Here is a 17,704-nt window from a genome sequence, read left to right as displayed (position 1 = left end):
AAGACTCCACACAGCTGTGCCTAATTACAGTTGCTAAGCTATGATTGATTGGACACCTGCTGTTTGGGGTGTGGGGGTTTTAGCAAACAATCAGTTGGGGGCACAGAGAGCCCTTCCACTCCACTTCTGCTCCATGGGACCGTCTTTCGGAAAATATATGTAAGGTAGTCAATGGCGAGAGACAATTTTTTTGTTTGTAACATTTAGCTTTTGTGTGAAACCGCTCAGTGAATTACATTTCTCGTGTCACACAATATACATCACCACCATGTTGGCGCTGTAATGCTCAGCTAACGTTGACTGCTTGCTTGCAACTAGCTAGGTAACTTAGCTATGTCCGAATGTGCGGATTTTTCAGTTTGAGCCAAAACAAAATGACAGGTGTGAAACCCCACCCGGACCACAGTCTGGACCAAACAGACGAAATTTGGTCCAACGAAAAGAGGTAGTTTCGGTCCAGATCAAACTGAACCATGGTGTGGTTTGTTTATAGTGTGAATGGATTGGTAGGACTTTCAAACCATTTACAGGAAGCTGGGTGGTCCCGTGTAAACCGGAAACAAACAAATGCTTTGAGAAATTAATTGGAAGCGAAAATTATAAATCCTTACGTTAAGATGGTGCTGCAGGTTGTAATGCCATAATAATAACCATATATTGTTGTTATGGCCAAAGAGTTTCGTCAAAGCTCCCCGCTGACCTGACAATAAGCTGAGGTCAGACACACGTCCATTTACAGGTAAATTCCTTACGTAAAGGATGGTCCAGTGTACCCTATGCCAAAGGAGATAGTAATGAAGGAAGCACTGAAGCACCTTTCCTTAGCGTTTAGAGAATTCAATCAGCTCTTATCATGGCTGCCACTTAAATACTTTCGTCATTAAATACTTAAATACTTACTGTCATTTCACTCAGCTAGGAACCTTCCTGAGCAAAAAAGACTTTTCGACCGCAGCCACAGTCAGTCTTATACAAACTGAGACTGTCTTGACTAGAATTATCTTTTAAATTGACAAACATTTTGTGTGTAATCAGGGGGATCAAAGGAATAAGTTGTCCTCGCCGTGCATACTGTTTCCGAATAAGGTCCCATGGTGGTGACTCATTAAGCTCTCTAAAAAATTTACTGAATATAGAAAATATGAACCATCAGCAGCCTCCATTTAAAAACTGTATAGGTCTCATGTTTCAAACGCTCATATCAGTCAAACCCTAATAATATAATCTGAATTCCCTTCATATCATTTCTCTGATATATTAGCTCTGTGACACCTCTATTGCACTTCTAAATACGACTGTGAAAAACTGCATCCTCTTGTTGCCATGACTGATGATGATGATATATCAATACAAGTGGTTCTTGCTTGTTGTCGCATGATGCAAACTGTTGATATACTTCTTTATATCTCTATACTCCCCACTGCCTGTTTTCTAATTCCAGTAAGTGAGGCATGATGACACATTCAGGTACGGCTCCTGTTATAAATCCTTCTGTTTACGCTGTTATTGGTCATCTTTAATGCACGACTGAATGTATGAATGTGGCTTTCTATACGATGTATATCGTTGTTTACACTGATCTTGTGCTTTACAGTTGTTCTTACATTTCTATCAGGTGTTTTATGTACGATGCAACAACAATAAATTTGGAATGCAACACAAGACAGATCAGGGAGTTTGGGTTTGTTCTCGCCACTCTGATGCTGCTCAGGTGTGTGGTTCACTACTGCCACCCACAGCCAGAAGAGAGTACTACAACAGCAGCTTCACAAACACAGTGACTGTTGAACAAATATACTCTTTGATATATGTAGGAAATTTTAGGCTTTACCTTTAGCCTTGATTTCCAATTTCCCTTTTTTGCCATTACACACAGGCAGGAGTGTTTTATGCAGACACAATATATTTTCCAGTCATTATTGTAGTTGAGGTTTGTTACAGTAGTAAATAGTTGTACAAATACATGAACAAACCAGTTGGCTTCCAATTCTATTGTTTCCAGTTGGAGCATGTATTCTGGTCTGGTGGTCTGGTAAGAACTGTGTGCGCTCCCCCTACCTGTACCTACCACTTCCTGTCACCAGTGCCTCTTATATAGAACCTTGTGCGTATAATGACTGCCACCCAGTGTCCAAAATACTATTGCAAAATATATCTAAACAAAATAATACATCATGTCAACAATAAACGGCTGTAATATCTGGCTGAATTTTCAATTACAAACAGACTTTAAATATCACATGGTTTAAACTGTATCCGTGTATTTCAGTGGTTGGAAGGAAACTAAGTACATTTACTCTAAGTACTGTTCTTCAGCACAAATTTGAGGTAATTGTACTTTTTACCAAGTGTTTTCTTTTCACGCCAGCGTCTACTTATACTCAATGGTGGACAAAGTACACAAATCCTTGAGTAAAGGTACAGAAACCCTTGCTAAATATTACTTCACTCAATTAAATTAATTTCTACTTAAGTGAAAGTACAAAAGTACCTGCTTTTAAAAATACGGTGTAAAAAGTACTATTACTATGGTTGTCAGGTGTTGCTGATTTTACAACGATCATCAAAATAGTTGCCAATAAAATTCCTGACAATCAACTAATCATTTTAGATATACCTGTAGTTTAATTTATAACAAAACATAATATTTATATACAATGTTTTTTTGAGTAAAAACCTTAATGTGTAAAGCAACTAGTATCTGAAGCTGTAAGATAAATGTAGTGAAGTAAAAAGTACAATAATTCCCTCTGAGCTGTGGTGGAGTCGAAGTAGAAAGTACTTAAGTACAAATAAGTATTTGTGCTTTACTTAAGTACAGTTTTTGAGTAAATGTACTTAGTTACCCAACGTTCAGTATACTCAACAACTAAAGTAGTAAAATCCTGCTTTACATTAATACATGAGGAATAATAATCTGATGAGAGAATATATAACAGTACGTTAAGCATGTGTGCATTAAAATGCATGAGGTAAAAAGAACAACAAATAAATGCTAATGTAATATTATTGACAGGCCTGAGGAGCCTCTGAGGACAACAGGGGGTTAAAAGTTCAGGTACATACTTACTGCCAGTCCCTTACGATATCTGATCATTTCAGGCTGCTAGTTATAAAAAGAAAATCTGAGAATCTTTAAAATGTAAATACAGAATTCATAAGAGGAAACAGGTGCGTTTGTCCTGCTTCAAAACACAGGCTGTACCCCCTAAAAGCAAAAAGGGAAAGTTTATTACGTGTGCAATAATCCTAATTAAATATAAAGGCTAAAATATAAACTGTAAGCTGTCAGAATTCTGTATGACAAGCACTGATTAATGGAATGATATGATTTATTGATTCTTCAGTCAACGCCTCGTTCAGCTGAGAAGTTCACGCTGTCCGTCATCACACCGGCCTTTAAGGTCACTGAACACCTCCTGAAACAGGAAGTGAGCTAATCAATACAGAGCAAAAGTAAATCAATACTGTAACGTCCTGCCTGCAGAGCTGAGTTTGGGTCATCCTTCTGTTTGTTTTTAATGTCGGCACCTCGTTAAATCTCAGAACTATTACAAGTCTTCTCCCCCTCGAGGCCCTAAAACCAGGCTTAAGACCAGGGGCCACCACACTTTCTCAGCAGTAGGCACTAAACTATGGAATGAGCTACATCCACAGGTCAAAAAATTATGGAAGCCGTAAGCGGCCGTTCATTCAAACATTTTTTTTACTCCGTTTTCCCGTGATAATGGGATCATTTGTTTCGTGATTTCGAGAGGACAAAACCATAGACTAGTACAGGGGTCAGTGTTTTTTAGGATCATTTAAGTATTTTTTTAGTATCCCCTTCAACAAAGTCCTTATGAAGAGTCTGTTTCACACGCTCACAATGAAGCACGTGCCGGAGTAAGCGCTTCCTGGCCATTTATCCACATCCCTCAACCGATGGACGCCTATTTTCATTTTCCCAGCATCCCCATGCAGAGAAAACTCCTGCGCTTCTCAGTCTGGGGAATCCGGTCTCATAATTACACACCTCTGATACAGGAAATGTGAGAGGTTGAGGGATGTGGGCAATACTTTCTTGTAAGCATGTGATATATAATTAATTTGCTAAAGAGGATAAAAAAAATAAGAAGACATTCACTGAATTTGTGGATTGAACATACTAACTGAGAGGCCTGTGTTCTGTAACTGAGCTAACCAAGAACAGTTTTATATATATATATATATGTGTGTGTATATATATATATAAAAATACATAAAGTGCCACTGGCCCGGAAAAATATTTACAAGAAATCTTTCATAATCACTCTGAACAACAAAAAATAGACATTGTACAGTTGCTGGTTGACAATCATTTTATACCTTTCTCATATGATAACGGAGTAAAAAATTGATGTTTGAATGAATGGCATCTTCTGGCTTCCGTAGGAAACTGCCCCCACCCTCGAAGCTTTTAAAACTGGCCTGAAAACTACAGGCGTACCTCTCCAACAGGTCTTTGTTCACGCCCACACACACTCTCATCAGGTGAAACAAGTGGAAACACCTGCGTGGACTTTGAGGAAACGTGCTCTGACAGGAAGAAGACGAGAAAAGTTCTTTTAAAACAAAACATGTGACTTTGTTATCAGTGTTGGACACAAGCAGAGGTAAGACTCTAAACTTGTCTCTGCTCTACAAGACAGCTCGTGAGTTTGTGAAGCAGTATTTAATGTTAACTCCAGCTAAATTAAACCATGACTGGTGTCAGAAAAGACGTGAAAGTATTTAAAGTAAGGGCGTCGCTTTGTGTAGAAAAGTGGTGGGGACATAAGGGCTCAGATTAGAGGTGCGAGGATACACTCGGGTCACGAGATGTGACGATGCACGAGAATAAGAAGAGAAGATTTTTACTACTATGAAGAAATAGGAAATGTGAGCGGGGGCTGTGAGGGTCCTCCCCCAGAAATTTTGAGCAATAAACACTTAATTTCTTGCATTCTGGAGACATTTTCTGGCCCAGTTTACAGTGGAAATGTCTTTATTTATATAAAAAGAAACAGAAAATTCATAAATATAAAAATAATACAATACAGTAATCAGCTGCTTGTTTTTTTTTAGCTTATGATACTCTTTATGCACATGTTTTTTTCTATACTTAAAATGCATTGCATATTTTCTTGTGCAAATGAACCTTTCTCAAAGCATTTTCATTTGTTAGTTTACATTTTTAATACTTTCAAAAAGTGATGGGGACAAAATCAATTTCAAAATGTGGTAGGGACCCAGTGTAAATGACACCTATGATTTAAAGAGTGGCTTCAGTATTTTTCAACGTGGTCTCTGTTTCCACACATTGTTGGTGTTGAAATGACTCGTAGAGAAAGTTTTGAATCAGTGCAGTAGATGCTCAGACTGTTACACCAGGGGCCTGTACCACGAAGCAGGATTTGAGCTTATCCAGGTAACTTCGCTTCTTAGCGGGGTAGATCTCCATGGTAACTTCTGCTGACCTTCTGCATATCCTGCTCCGGAGCAGGATATGTTCCAGATCAGAGATCAACTCTATGAAAACGCTGCCTACGGAACAATCGGCTCTCTTGGAAAATGACATCGCCATCTGTAGGAATCCCACAGACTCGTTTATAGGCTGCTTTATGTTTGCTGCGGTGATACACAAGCGGGAAGCTTCCGGTCTACAATATGAAGCCGATGCGTAAGTCCCTGAAACCTGCATTCTATTGAAAATCCAGCAGGGGGCGACTCTTCTGGTTGCAAAAAGAAGTCCGGCTCCATTAGAAATAATGGGAAAATGTTTCTACTTGTCAGCTGATTTATTCCCTCAGTAAACACTTTCCTGATGAGTTTCTGGTCTCAGTCGCTAGTTTCAAGTCTTCTTCAACACAGCGTGATGTTCATTTAGTAAATTATGGTCCCATTTAGAGGAACAGAGACCAGGAAGCAGAGTATGTTTCAGGGCGGGATTATCTATGATTGACAAGTCGTTGCGATGTGAGCGCAGGTAAAGAAGCGAGATTCCAGCAGCCTAAATGTTGAGATTCAGTCTTTCAGCCACTATCTGAGCCCATGTTGTGGCATGAGTGGATTTTTCGTTTAGTTAATTTAGAATAATGTTAGGAACACTGGGGCGGCGCGGTGGTGCAGTGGTTAGCACTGTCGCCTCACAGCAAGAAGGTTGTGGGTTTAAACTAGGGCTGGGCGATGTGGCCAAAAATGTTCACGATAAATCACGATAAAAACACTTCATATCATTTGAAATCGATAAATGTGAATTTGTTTAAAGGGTGATTTTTGTTCCTGACTGATAACTGAAGAAACCAGATGGTTCATTATGTGGTTCAACTTTCTTTATGGTCAAAATGGGACAAACAGAGGATCACTTAACAAATCTGAGGGAGAACATTCAAAACTCTTATGATAAAAAAAACAAAAATAAGATTAGTAAATCTTTTTTCAGTCCTTTTTCCTCAACAATATAATATTTTAATAGAAAAATTAAGTGCTAATTTGTTCATGATTCAAATGAATTAAATCAAATATTTATCGACGATATATTGAACATTTATTATATTGATATTGAGGAAAATTAAGATTCTGATAATTATCATTATTGTTTTATTGCCCAGCCCTAGTTCAAACCCCGGTTGCCCCGGACTTTCTGTGTGGAGTTTTCATGTTCTCAACATGTCCGCGTGGGTTCTGTCCGGGTGCTCCGGCTTCCTCCCACCATCCAAAGACATGCCGACTAATTGGTTAATTGGTGTCTCTAAAAGTGTCCTTACTGGTTGTTTTTTTGTCAATGTGTGGCCCATCGATGGACTGGCGACCTGTCCAGGGTGTACCCCGCCTTTCGCCCTATGTCAGCTGGGATTGGCTGCAGCCCCCCCCCCCCCCCCCGACTACTTACAGTCCAAACCTCGATGTTTAAACAAACATTACAATTACGATCATTGAGAGGAAAAGCAGCAAATCTTCGTGAGAGAAGGTGAAACAGGAAAAGTGACTTTAAACATTAACTTTCTGTCAACTGACTAATTGATTCATCTAATTGTTTCAGCTGAACTTGTATAAACTGATGGGGAGTTTAATTTAAAACCTTCAGAGGTTCTGTGTAAAAATCTTAATTAGTTGGCATAATGGATTATCTATCTATCTATATAGATAATCTGACATGTTTTCTTGATAAAGATCACATCTTTTGTAGAATATGGGAGCCTTTTCAGTCACTTTGGGCTGAACGTTGCAGCCATATTTACAAGAGGAGTGGGTGGGGCGTGTGATTACCGGCCACTTATTTATCTCTGTGTCAATGTGTAATTCGGTGGTCATCTGTATGTTTCTGTGTCTATGAGGCGAGAGGTGGTGGTTGTGTGTTATTTTGATGTGTGTGTGTGTTGTTAGAAATCAAAAATGTGTAAATGTGCTTGGTTGCGTTCCACCGCTGTAGATTTTGTGATTTTTCTTTTTTATAAACAGAAATCCATCAACTTTTTTTCACTTTGTCTGACTGAACATTTATTTTGCCAAAAAAGAAAAAAAAAAGTCGTCTGACATCAATACAAAATACTGCTACTCACAGAAAAGGCTCGACGGACACGTTCACACCCATCGTTTCCCATCATGCTTCACAAGCAGCTGTCTCTAAAAAGGTGTGAACATTTCCAGATGTGAGATCAGACAAAAATCAGACCTCCTAACAACACAGATAAAAATCTACTTTAAAATAAATAATATTCTTCTGTTTTCAGTATTGCAGCGGCCGCTCTGCTCCGACGTCGTCACCAGATTATTAAAAACACTTCAGGATGTCCGTGCTGGAGTTCTCATCTGGAAACAGGCCTGACAAAAACAGATGTTTGCTGCTCCACAAACCTCCACGTCTGTTGCTGATCCACGTCCGACCGCGAAGCAGCAGGTCCAGGTTTCTCTTTAAAAACATGCTGAAGTTTAAAACTCTTGTGTTTTATATCAAACCGCCACAGAAAGTCTGAGTAAAAACAAAACCCCCGCCTCTGTGTGACTTACAGCTTTATCAGGAACATGAGTCTGAGTGGAGGTTCAACTTTGACTTCGGACACAGCATTTAACAAAATAAACCGTATCACATGGTGACAAGCGCCAGCTGTTTTCCCTCATTACACGCCAAGTGTAAAGTTGAATTCCTCCCCGTTTACAAAGACTCGTCCAGCTACGACACAGAAATGTGGACTGAAGCGTCTCCTCGCTGTCGTGTGTCTCTTTCTGTGTTCAGTCCTCTGAGTCTCACTCTGAGAGGCTCCTTAAAAATAAATACATAAATAAATACGAAGGCCTGGATGATGTGTAGCTGCCTGCAAACCACATCCTGTCCCGTTCAGACGAACACAAAGTGCATTAAAGTCGCTCAGCAGGAACGTAAATTAGTTTCCTCCAGTCCTCGTCGCTCATTGGCTGCCTGCATGTGGTTCGACAGCTGATCTGATCTGCAGAAGCAACATGCGGCTGCATCACCGCCAAACATGGCGTGTTATCACAAGATCTTCACGCTCCGTCACAAGGTGTTAAAAGTGTGTTAAGTTCAAGAGTTTCCCGTTTTATCACCACAGTGTTTGTTGGAGGAACTAAGTCTCTCCAACAGTCACAGAAATGTGCATGTTGTTATAAGGGGAAGTTAAAATATTCGAGTCAGCTGTAACGTGGCTAGATGAGCGTCACAGTTACTGAAAGGCTGCGTGTTGTGTTCACTGTCAGAGAAGAGAAATAAGAAGTTCCTGTTTTGTGCTACGTTCCTACGGCGTCCTCACGCTTCCTTCACAGCAGAGTCGTGTGAAACGTTGACCACAGATCAACGTTGCCAGCAGAAACGCTGAACCAGCCACATAACTGTAAGTTGGAGAACTGCGATACGTCTCCGACTCCGGCGGTGGCAAGTTGAAAAGTGCGGCTACGGCAATTTTCAAGTGCTGTTCTTTCTTTCCCCCGTCAGACGCGCACGTAGGCGGCGGTGGAGAGAAAACTGATGGGAGAATCGCCGACCCTACTTCAGATTTTTAAAGTCGAAATCGTGACACTCCTGGTGAAAACCCTTAGATTTAACACACGTGAGAAACGATATATTTATACATGTATGTATCTATCGACCACTGGCGCTCACATCCATTCATTAAAATAAGCACCGCTGCTGATGTCTTGAGGACTCTGCAGCCTCACTCTCTCCTGAACTGACCAATCAGGCGTTGGCCACAAAGCACATGTCCTTCTTCAGGTGTATCTGCAGGCCGCTGGCGCTGGTGAACGTCTTGGCGCACTGAACGCAGCGGTACGGCTTCTCTCCGGAATGCGTGCGCTTGTGCTTCTTCATGGTGTCGCCGTCGCTGAAGGTGCGGCAGCAGTACGGGCAGCTGTACGGCCGCTCCCCCGTGTGGATGCGCAGGTGGCGCCGCAGGTTTCCTCTCTGGCTGAAGCTCTTGGAGCAGAAGGTGCAGCGGTGCGGCCTCTCGCCCGTGTGCGTTCGCAGGTGGCGCCGCAGGTCCGCCGACTGCGCGAAGGACTTGCAGCACCACTCGCAGGCGTAGGTCTTTCTTTTCTGCTCCAGGTGGAGGCGGAGGCTGCTGGCCTGGCCGAACGCCTCGCCGCAGCGGGGGCAGCGATGGACGAGCTCGGGGATGTAACCGCCCGCCGCTCCATCAGCCGTAGCCGGCAGCTTCTCCTGAGAGGACTTCCTGTTTCCTTCGTGTAGCTCTGCACGCGCCGTCCTGTCTGCGTCTGTTCTGTTCCTGAAACCCGACTCTTCCTGCGCGTGTGCGGTCGGAGAGTCCGTGTGACCTTCAGGTTCTGTCACTTTATATTCCTCGGGTTCAGTTTTGATCCGAGCAGGAGCCGGGGCCCGGGGCTCCTCTCTGAGTGCCGGAACCTCAACTTGGATTTTGGGGGCGGAGGCGGGACTCAGGGAGGAGTGAGACGGAAGAGTCGACGTCTCCGTCTGAAGGTTGGGCTTTAGCACCGGCTCCCAGGCTTCAGCGGGCTTCGGGTCCCCTGACAGGAGAATGGGCCCCGGGGACGTCTCGCTCTGGACCGACAGTAACTGCACAGAAACAACCTGCTCGTGTGTCGGCTTGGCTGCGTTGGCTGGTGGCTGTCTGGGCTGGTTCAGGGTGGAGTCCGGCTCCTCGGAGCGGGGCCTCAGCTCTGGATCGTGTGGCTGCTGCTCAGGAGTCACAAAACCGAGACGGGACCTGGTCGACCCTGAAACAAGAGCGAGAAACGGTCGATACAGCAACACTGAAAAACATCAGACACAAACACAAAACACATCGAATATGGAAAAGGTAAAATGTTTAAAATGTTTGAGCAGTTTGGTTCTACTCAAATGATCCTTTGATTTTACTGAAATGTTCTATCGATCGTTCGATCTTTAAAATGTTAAAGATTGATAAACTGTCCAGTGTTTCCCACAGAATGAGTAAAAAAAATAAAATAAAATCGAATATCAATCTGTGGCGGTCAGCGTTGATACTGTGGCGTATGGGAAACACTGCTGTCCGTTACATTGTCCTAAAGCACAAGGTAATGTCCTCAAATGTCGCGTTGTCTCCGACCAGCAATCCAAAATCCAAAATATTCACTTTCCTGTCATAAAAGATTAAGAAACGTTCACGAGTCCTTTATTGGTATTTTTAGCTTTAAAACGTTACTCAATATTTGATTATAAAAACTGTTGATTCACTTTCTGTCCTTCAACTGGTGAACTAATCTTTTCAGCTCTACCCCTTTTTATATTTACATTATGAACTGTGTATTTAAGCTTGGGCCAGCATACTTTGAACCTGCAAACTGAAAGTAAACCACCTCAGTATGGAGGACAACATGTGTTTATTTGTTTTGCCCATTTGTACAGCCATGAATAGTAAATTAAATGTGTACGAAATTCCCCTTTAATAGAAAGAGCATGGCTGGAAGTCAGTTATGACTGTGAACAAAGGTTTAATAAAGCCAGTCAGTTCGCCAGAAGCCCTAAAACTAAAGTTCTCCTGCGTGGAGGGAACGTCACGCCAGACTCCATTCAATTTTGTCGCGATTATGTGTAATGTTGTTTTGCGTTAAAACAAAGCGCAAAGAGTGAGTTGCTTTTTCTGTAACAATGCTTTTAAAAGGTTAATTCGGTATGCTGCTAGATGGTCCAAAAAGCAGTGCTTCTCGTTTCCAGTAGTTAATTATGTTCTGGGAATCTGCTGATGCTCGGTGGAAAAAGGAAGTAACGTTAACCGGTAAAAGGCTATGAAAAGTCCCATTTGTCATAACATTTCGATTTAGTGGGTTTATTATACAAGTGCCGAATTTAAAACGGACCCCTTAACTACACATAACAACTTTAATATTCGTGTTTTAGTCGTTTTTTGACATTAACTCGCTTTTGAGAGATTAACTAGACATATTTGTCAGCGCGGTTTGGAACGCAGTTCTCTCCCAGCTGTCCTCGGAGCTAGGTGCCTAGCTCGGCCCTTACTCAGCCACTCCGTCTCGGCCTCCAGCAGCAGGATGTCCCGCAGCTGCCTCCGCAGACTCTCGTTCTCCCGCTTGGTCCTGGCGGTCTCCTCCCGGTACTCCGTCACCGTGTCCTCCACCACGTCCAGGATCTCCTTCACCACCGCCGTCAGCCGCTCCGTCAGGTAGGCGTTCAGTAGCTGCAGTTTGGTCATTTTGGAACCACAGACAGCTGCGGCTGCATCCACACCGGAAACAGAACGCGACAACAACAAACGAAACAGGAAACGCCTTTTCTCTCGATTCCTTCACAATAAAAGCATTTGTTGTTTTGTTTTTTTTACAGTTAACCCTCTCATGCATCAATTATTAAAAACATTATAAAGATTCTTTTTACTACTCAAAATTGTGGACACCATGCAACACATGAGTTAAATGCAACACCTGTCAATATGGATTATTATGTTTTATATTATTATTTTATATGGTATGTATTTAAACTCAATAGTTGATAATTAACAATAAAACACACATTTTAGGAACAAATGGAGAAATAACACTCACAGTGGTATTGATAACTGTAGTTACATGTATGTGGACACCCAGTAGCATATTGTTTTCCTTTAACTTCAATTTGAATCTCAGTTTTTCATATCAACATCCAACATAACAGATTACATAGTTGTAGTTAAAACTGATTTCTTTGCAGTATGTGAGAACAAAACAGGTTGCAAAACTGTCAAAAGTTGCAATTTAATGCTGTAATATGCACGTTTGCATTGTTATTAATATGCATATACTGTATTTGTTAATGTCTTCTTTATTATAATACAATTCATCACATCTTTGAAAAATTTGAATAGATAAACTAGCTGGTTACAGAAATCAAACTTTATTCAATCTGACTCCACTGTTGCAAGACGTCCACATACGAAGACAGTTGGTGTTTTTATGTATAAAAACTACATTTTACTCTAAATTTTAATTTATAAAACTTAAACCTGTTAATTCTTTACTGTACATAGTACTTTTTCTTTCTTTTTTTTTTATCTTGACTGACCTTGAATAAAAGTTTTTCACAGATATGCCTGAGGCATTTAGCACATGGCCAGCAACAGGTCATCAAGCAATAAATATTTCAAAAACAACAGAGTAACCACTGTTAGTGTTGCTATCAATCAGCTGACACTGTACTCAAATGACTTGGAGAACATAATAACCATGTAACCAAAATGTGTGAGAGACCCAGGTTCAAATCCACTGTGAGACACCATTGTGTCCCTGAGCAAGACACTTAACCCCTCGTTGTTCCAGAGGCGTGCGACCTCTGACAGCAGTTGTAAGTCACTTTGGATAAAAGCATCAGCTAAATGTATAAATGTAACCAAAAACCAGTAACAAAAATGGAGAAATAATAACAAATATGAAAGTATAATAACAAAATAACATAATATAATAACAAAAATGGAGTAAAATAACTGTCCACAAATGTAGACACCATGCATAAAAGGGTTAAAATATGGATTTGAGTCGTTTGGGTAAGACGCCCCACCTAAGCTCAGTGTCCACACATAAAAGAACATTTTATTTGGTTTGTACCTTGAAGGCTGTGATTATGGTAAGGTGTTATAAAGTAAAATAAATAAATAATAATAAATAAAAATAAATAACTACAGTTGACAAAATAATTTGTAATGAATCAAATGTATTTTTTATGGAAAAGGCATTTTCCACTGGGGTAAGGTGCCCCTCCATGGGGTAAAATCACTTTAATAGGTACAAATTACAGATAAAATAAACTTCAAGCAGGTGATTACATGATAACCATGTTTTAGAAATAATCTTAAATAAAATAAATTAGAAATAAAAGCCTTATGGTTTTAGCTTTCCTATCATTTATTTTGTTAGACTTTAAATTAATGAGGTTTCTGGGAACTTCATTAGCAGAAAGTCTGAGGGAAAATAAGCGCTAGTGCTACATGAGCATAACCTCAGAATTTTACCTCAGACTTTCTGATTGTGAAGGGGCTGTCCAGTGTCTAAAAAACACCTAACTTACAAATGATGACCCCGGGGGGGCATCTCACCCCATTGGAGGAGGGGAACACACTAACATCTTAATACATTAACCAAAAACTAAATAATTGCATAATTTATCTGAAGGCTTCCTTTTTTATATTCTCTCATATGCTGGGCAACGATTAAAAATTTTAATTACATGATTTTCTTGCGATTAATCGCATGTTTGTTATGAATTCTAAAGTAGTGTATTGCACAATTTTGATTTAAATTAAACTGCTATATACAAAAGTGCAGTAACATGGTGGTTACCAAACACTTTAAACAAATAAGGGGCTTTTTACCAGCAGTATTCTCTTTACACAGCAGCAATAAAATATTTCTTGTAAATCTCAACTTAAACATTAATGTAATCAAATCAGATATTGAACCAAAGCTATTTGCCACTGCCAGGGCGTTACCTTTTATCTAGCTTGTTTAAACAAGTTACCATCAGAGTCCAGTTTTCTTGGGGTTTTTCAGCAGAGAAAATAAGTATGACTGCGCCCAGCTGATGTGGTCACTCTCGCGCAGAGAGTCCCCCGCCTCACACCCGTGTCAAAGGTGAAAGCGAGCCTTACAACTTTGAGAGGATGAAGAGGGACAATCCTTCTGGGCACAAGAAGAGGAAAAGCTGAATGACAGCAGCACAGCAGTCAGGTAAACTTGTGTTCTGTCCTCTCCAAGTCTGATGTCAGCAGATTACAGTCATGTAAATGTGCAGCCGCAGTGAATCTGTGGATGCACATCTGTCAGTAAATAATAAACGTCAGTCAAGTCATTGTATACATAGTATTTTATATTTGAAAATGTATTGAAGGACATCTGGGGGAGCCAGTTTGAAAGGGCCTGGTGGAGCTGATAACAGTCTTATCTTGCAGGAAGGGGCCGCCTGGCACAATAACTCAGGCCGGGAATTTCCCAGACAGACTGCACAGACCTGGTCCAGACGTCGGTCATGTCACACAGACCCAGGTCAAACACAGGCAGCCTCAGCCAGCATCAGATACAAGCAGCTCAGACCTTAATGGAACAACTGCTGCTCCACCAAATGACCCAGCAGATTGGCCCCCAGTCTTTTCAGACTTCATGGGGACTGAGTTCAAACTCTGTTCAAACTGGCACTGGGTTTTTCTAGTAGAGGTTTCTATTCAGGCTTCTTACAGAGGGATTGTAGTGAGAGCGTAGTGGTGTCTGGCGTGACTGTGCAGCAATGGCAAATTGTTTACATGGCTCACGAGTCTAAAACATTTCATCACATAAGCAGAGCGATAACGCAGGCTGATCCCTGAACAACCCTCTTTTTCCTCTTGCAACTCAGTTTTCTTTATTGTGATTCACTGTAACTTCTGATGCTGTATTCAAACCTGTCTTCAGTGAATTTAAAAAGTTAGATTGCTCTTTGTAAAATCAACATATATGAATGTGTACTTTTTACTTTCGATACTTGAGTGCTTTTAAAATCAGGTACGTTTTTACTTTTACTTGAATAATATTTTACTTTTGATGACTTTTACTAAAGTAACATTTTAGTGTGGTATCTGTACTTTTACTTAAGTATGATAATTGAATACTTTATACAACACTATGTGTGTGTAAATTTAATACAACTAGATTTTATCTGCAGCTTCCTTTTAAATGACTAAAAAATTATATCAACTTACATCAGAATCACTTTGATCAAATAACTTCAAAAATTTTGATGTTTTAAGTGTAAAAAATCCTTTAGAAATGCATCTCCTCCTTCTAGCTCACTAAAAGTTCAGACCCCTGTCACCTGAATTTTGTGTTTCCCTTCATATAAATAAAGACATTTCCACCATAAATTGGTGCAGAAAATGTCTCCAGAATTCAGGAAATTAAGAGTTTAATGCTTAAAGTCTTCTGGGGGACAAACACCCAGACACCCCCACTCATATCTTTCAGCATCAAATATTTCTTCAAAGTAGTGTTAAAATATCTCCTCATTTTGTTCTCGAGACCAAAGTCTGTCATCGCACCCCTAATCTCTGACCTTTTGTCCTCACCACTTTTCAACACAAAGTGATGCCCTTGACTTTTTTTTTTTTAAATAGGTACACAAAGAAGAATATTCAGACATATCTGTTCATTATCAGCCAAAGACGAATTATATGCCTTTGAAAGGTTTTCTTTCTTAAACCAGTGCAGATTAAAGTGTAGCTGAGGATCAAGTTTCTATAACTTCTCCCAGTAGACGGTATAAAGGAAGATGACGTAGCCGCCGTGACATCACCGTTGGTTTGTGGACTGCTGTTTTGAAGCACCTAGTTTGGCATTTTTAACCGTCGCCATCTTGGTTTTTTTGGAACCAAACATGACCGTATTTGGACGAGAGGGCGGAGCTTGCTAGCATGGTTAGCAAGGTGCATCTGTAATTCACGTTAACTGTGATATTGGCCTTGATGCTAATTTTAACTAGCGACAAACAGGCTTAAAACAAAACGTACTTACCGGAAAAAATGATCAGCCGACTCCTGATAAGCTTTTTCAGTGGCGCTGGTTAAATTTACACAGGGCAGCGGATACGCCTCTATCCTGATTGACAGGTCGCCATGGTAGAGACTTGTCAGTCAGCTTGTAGCCCCGCCCTAAAGCCTCCCCTGCTTCCTGGTCTCTGTTCCTCTAAACGGGACCATAATTTACTAAATGAACATCACGCTGTGTTGAAGAAGACTTGAAACTAGAGACTGAGACCAGAAACTCATCAGGAAAGTGTTTACTGAGGGAATAAATCAGCTGACAAGTAGAAACATTTTCTCACAGACTTCTATACAATCACACTTCTTTCTGCAGCCGCTGGAGTCGCCCCCTGCTGGCTGCTGGAGAGGACGCAGGTTTAAGTCGCCCCTGCTGGCTGCTGGAGAGGACGCAGGTTTAAGTCGCCCCCTGCTGGCCGCTGGAGAGGACGCAGGTTTAAGTCGCCCCCTGCTGGCCGCTGGAGAGGACGCAGGTTTAAGTCGCCCCCTGCTGGCCGCTGGAGAGGACGCAGGTTTAAGTCGCCCCCTGCTGGCTGCTGGAGAGGACGCAGGTTTAAGTCGCCCCCTGCTGGCTGCTGGAGAGGACGCAGGTTTAAGGCGCCCCCTGCTGGCTGCTGGAGAGGACGCAGGTTTAAGTCGCCCCCTGCTGGCCGCTAGAGAGGACGCAGGTTTAAAGCCTCCCTCCAGTGTATTTTGAGTCATTTCCTTACAATGTTGATTACCCATATAGTTTGCCAAATATTTTTTGACAAATAGCCTAATTTTGTGCTCAAAGTTGCAAAAATTGCTAACTTGTTAAAACGGGGTTGTGATGTATGACTGTAGTAATTCCATAAGTCATACGTTATTTTCCAAGTTAGCTAACAGAGGGTCTTCATTTTATTGGCTGTTCATTTTCATTATGGCATCTGTGCATGTGGTGTGGAGGACAGATGCTATACACCTGCCACCGTCTTATACACAGTCTGCAACATGCATTTTGCAGCGTGTGACAGGATCATCGACTGTATGATTGATAACAGCTGATACGCGCGCATTAGTTTCTATCATGGGTAAGTAACGGCTACTCCTGCCAGACAGTAAAGTGGACTAAACTTTACAGTGTAGTGATGTTAACACAGCATATCATTAGTGAACGCTCCAGCCGGTCAGTTTTTGGTTGTCATGGTAACCACCATTAACCACACCTCCATTCTCTGTTTGAGAAAGAACGTTCACCAAAAACAGCAGTTGAAACTGGCTGGAGGGGCTTTAATGCTCTCCAGCTTCACTTTTCAGACCTGGAGGTTCCTGCTTGTTCTAAACACATTGAAAATAAATCAAAATTATCACCCGAATACTTCCATTAAAGATGTTCAAAATTAAAGCTTAAAAGCAGGCATGATAGCATACCAACACTTTCAAAAATAAATCAAACGTTTATGATTTTCCATGATGAGATCTGATGATTGATGATTCACTTCTGATTGCTTCAGTTTTTAACATATTTAGACATTTACATCTCTAGGTTAGACTGGTCTCTATTATTAATTAATTAATTAATTATTATCAGTACTTCTGATTAAAGCTGCAACAATTAGTTGATTAATTGATTAGTTGTCAACTATTTTTATAATTGATTAATCGTTATTTATCTAAGAAAAACTGTCCAATTTCTCTGATTTCAGCTTCTTAAATGTGAATATTTTCTGGTTTCGTTG

General features: G+C 40.9%; 1 protein-coding gene and 2 long non-coding RNA genes across 3 annotated transcripts; 2 read left to right on the top strand and 1 right to left on the bottom strand.

Moving 5' to 3' along the window:
• The first annotated feature begins 4,046 nt into the window (after positions 1 to 4,046).
• LOC119895576 lies at positions 4,047 to 8,100 on the top strand. The gene is made up of 3 exons (XR_005443085.1): positions 4,047 to 4,634; positions 7,734 to 7,900; positions 8,013 to 8,100. It is a non-coding gene; the product is annotated as an uncharacterized LOC119895576 (long non-coding RNA).
• Positions 7,474 to 11,727, bottom strand: LOC119895571 (zinc finger and SCAN domain-containing protein 12-like). Its single transcript, XM_038708760.1, has 2 exons — positions 11,471 to 11,727; positions 7,474 to 10,209 (listed from the first exon to the last, which is right to left on the bottom strand). Exons 1-2 carry the CDS (start codon positions 11,661 to 11,663, stop codon positions 9,194 to 9,196), a joined length of 1,209 nt encoding a protein of 402 aa, XP_038564688.1. The 5' UTR covers positions 11,664 to 11,727; the 3' UTR covers positions 7,474 to 9,193.
• A 145-nt stretch (positions 11,728 to 11,872) lies between these two features.
• Positions 11,873 to 16,375, top strand: LOC119895579. Its single transcript, XR_005443086.1, has 3 exons — positions 11,873 to 14,166; positions 14,388 to 14,973; positions 16,321 to 16,375. It is a non-coding gene; the product is annotated as an uncharacterized LOC119895579 (long non-coding RNA).
• The last annotated feature ends 1,329 nt before the right edge of the window (positions 16,376 to 17,704 follow it).

This window comes from Micropterus salmoides, unplaced genomic scaffold (genome assembly GCF_014851395.1).
Source record: "Micropterus salmoides isolate LMB-PRFRI ecotype aquatic unplaced genomic scaffold, ASM1485139v1 Ms_hic_scaffold_10, whole genome shotgun sequence".
NCBI classification, from domain to species: Eukaryota; Metazoa; Chordata; class Actinopteri; order Centrarchiformes; family Centrarchidae; genus Micropterus; species Micropterus salmoides.
This window is presented reverse-complemented; position numbering and strand designations above follow the sequence as displayed.

Bases quoted from the DNA above. Each gene is read 5' to 3' on its own strand.
- LOC119895571 (XM_038708760.1), bottom strand. From the start codon at position 11,663: ATGACCAAACTGCAGCTACTGAACGCCTACCTGACGGAGCGGCTGACG. The intron at 10,210-11,470 runs GTAAGGGCCGAG...CTCTTGTTTCAG, and splicing joins GGCCGAGACGGAGTGGCTGA to GGTCGACCAGGTCCCGTCTC.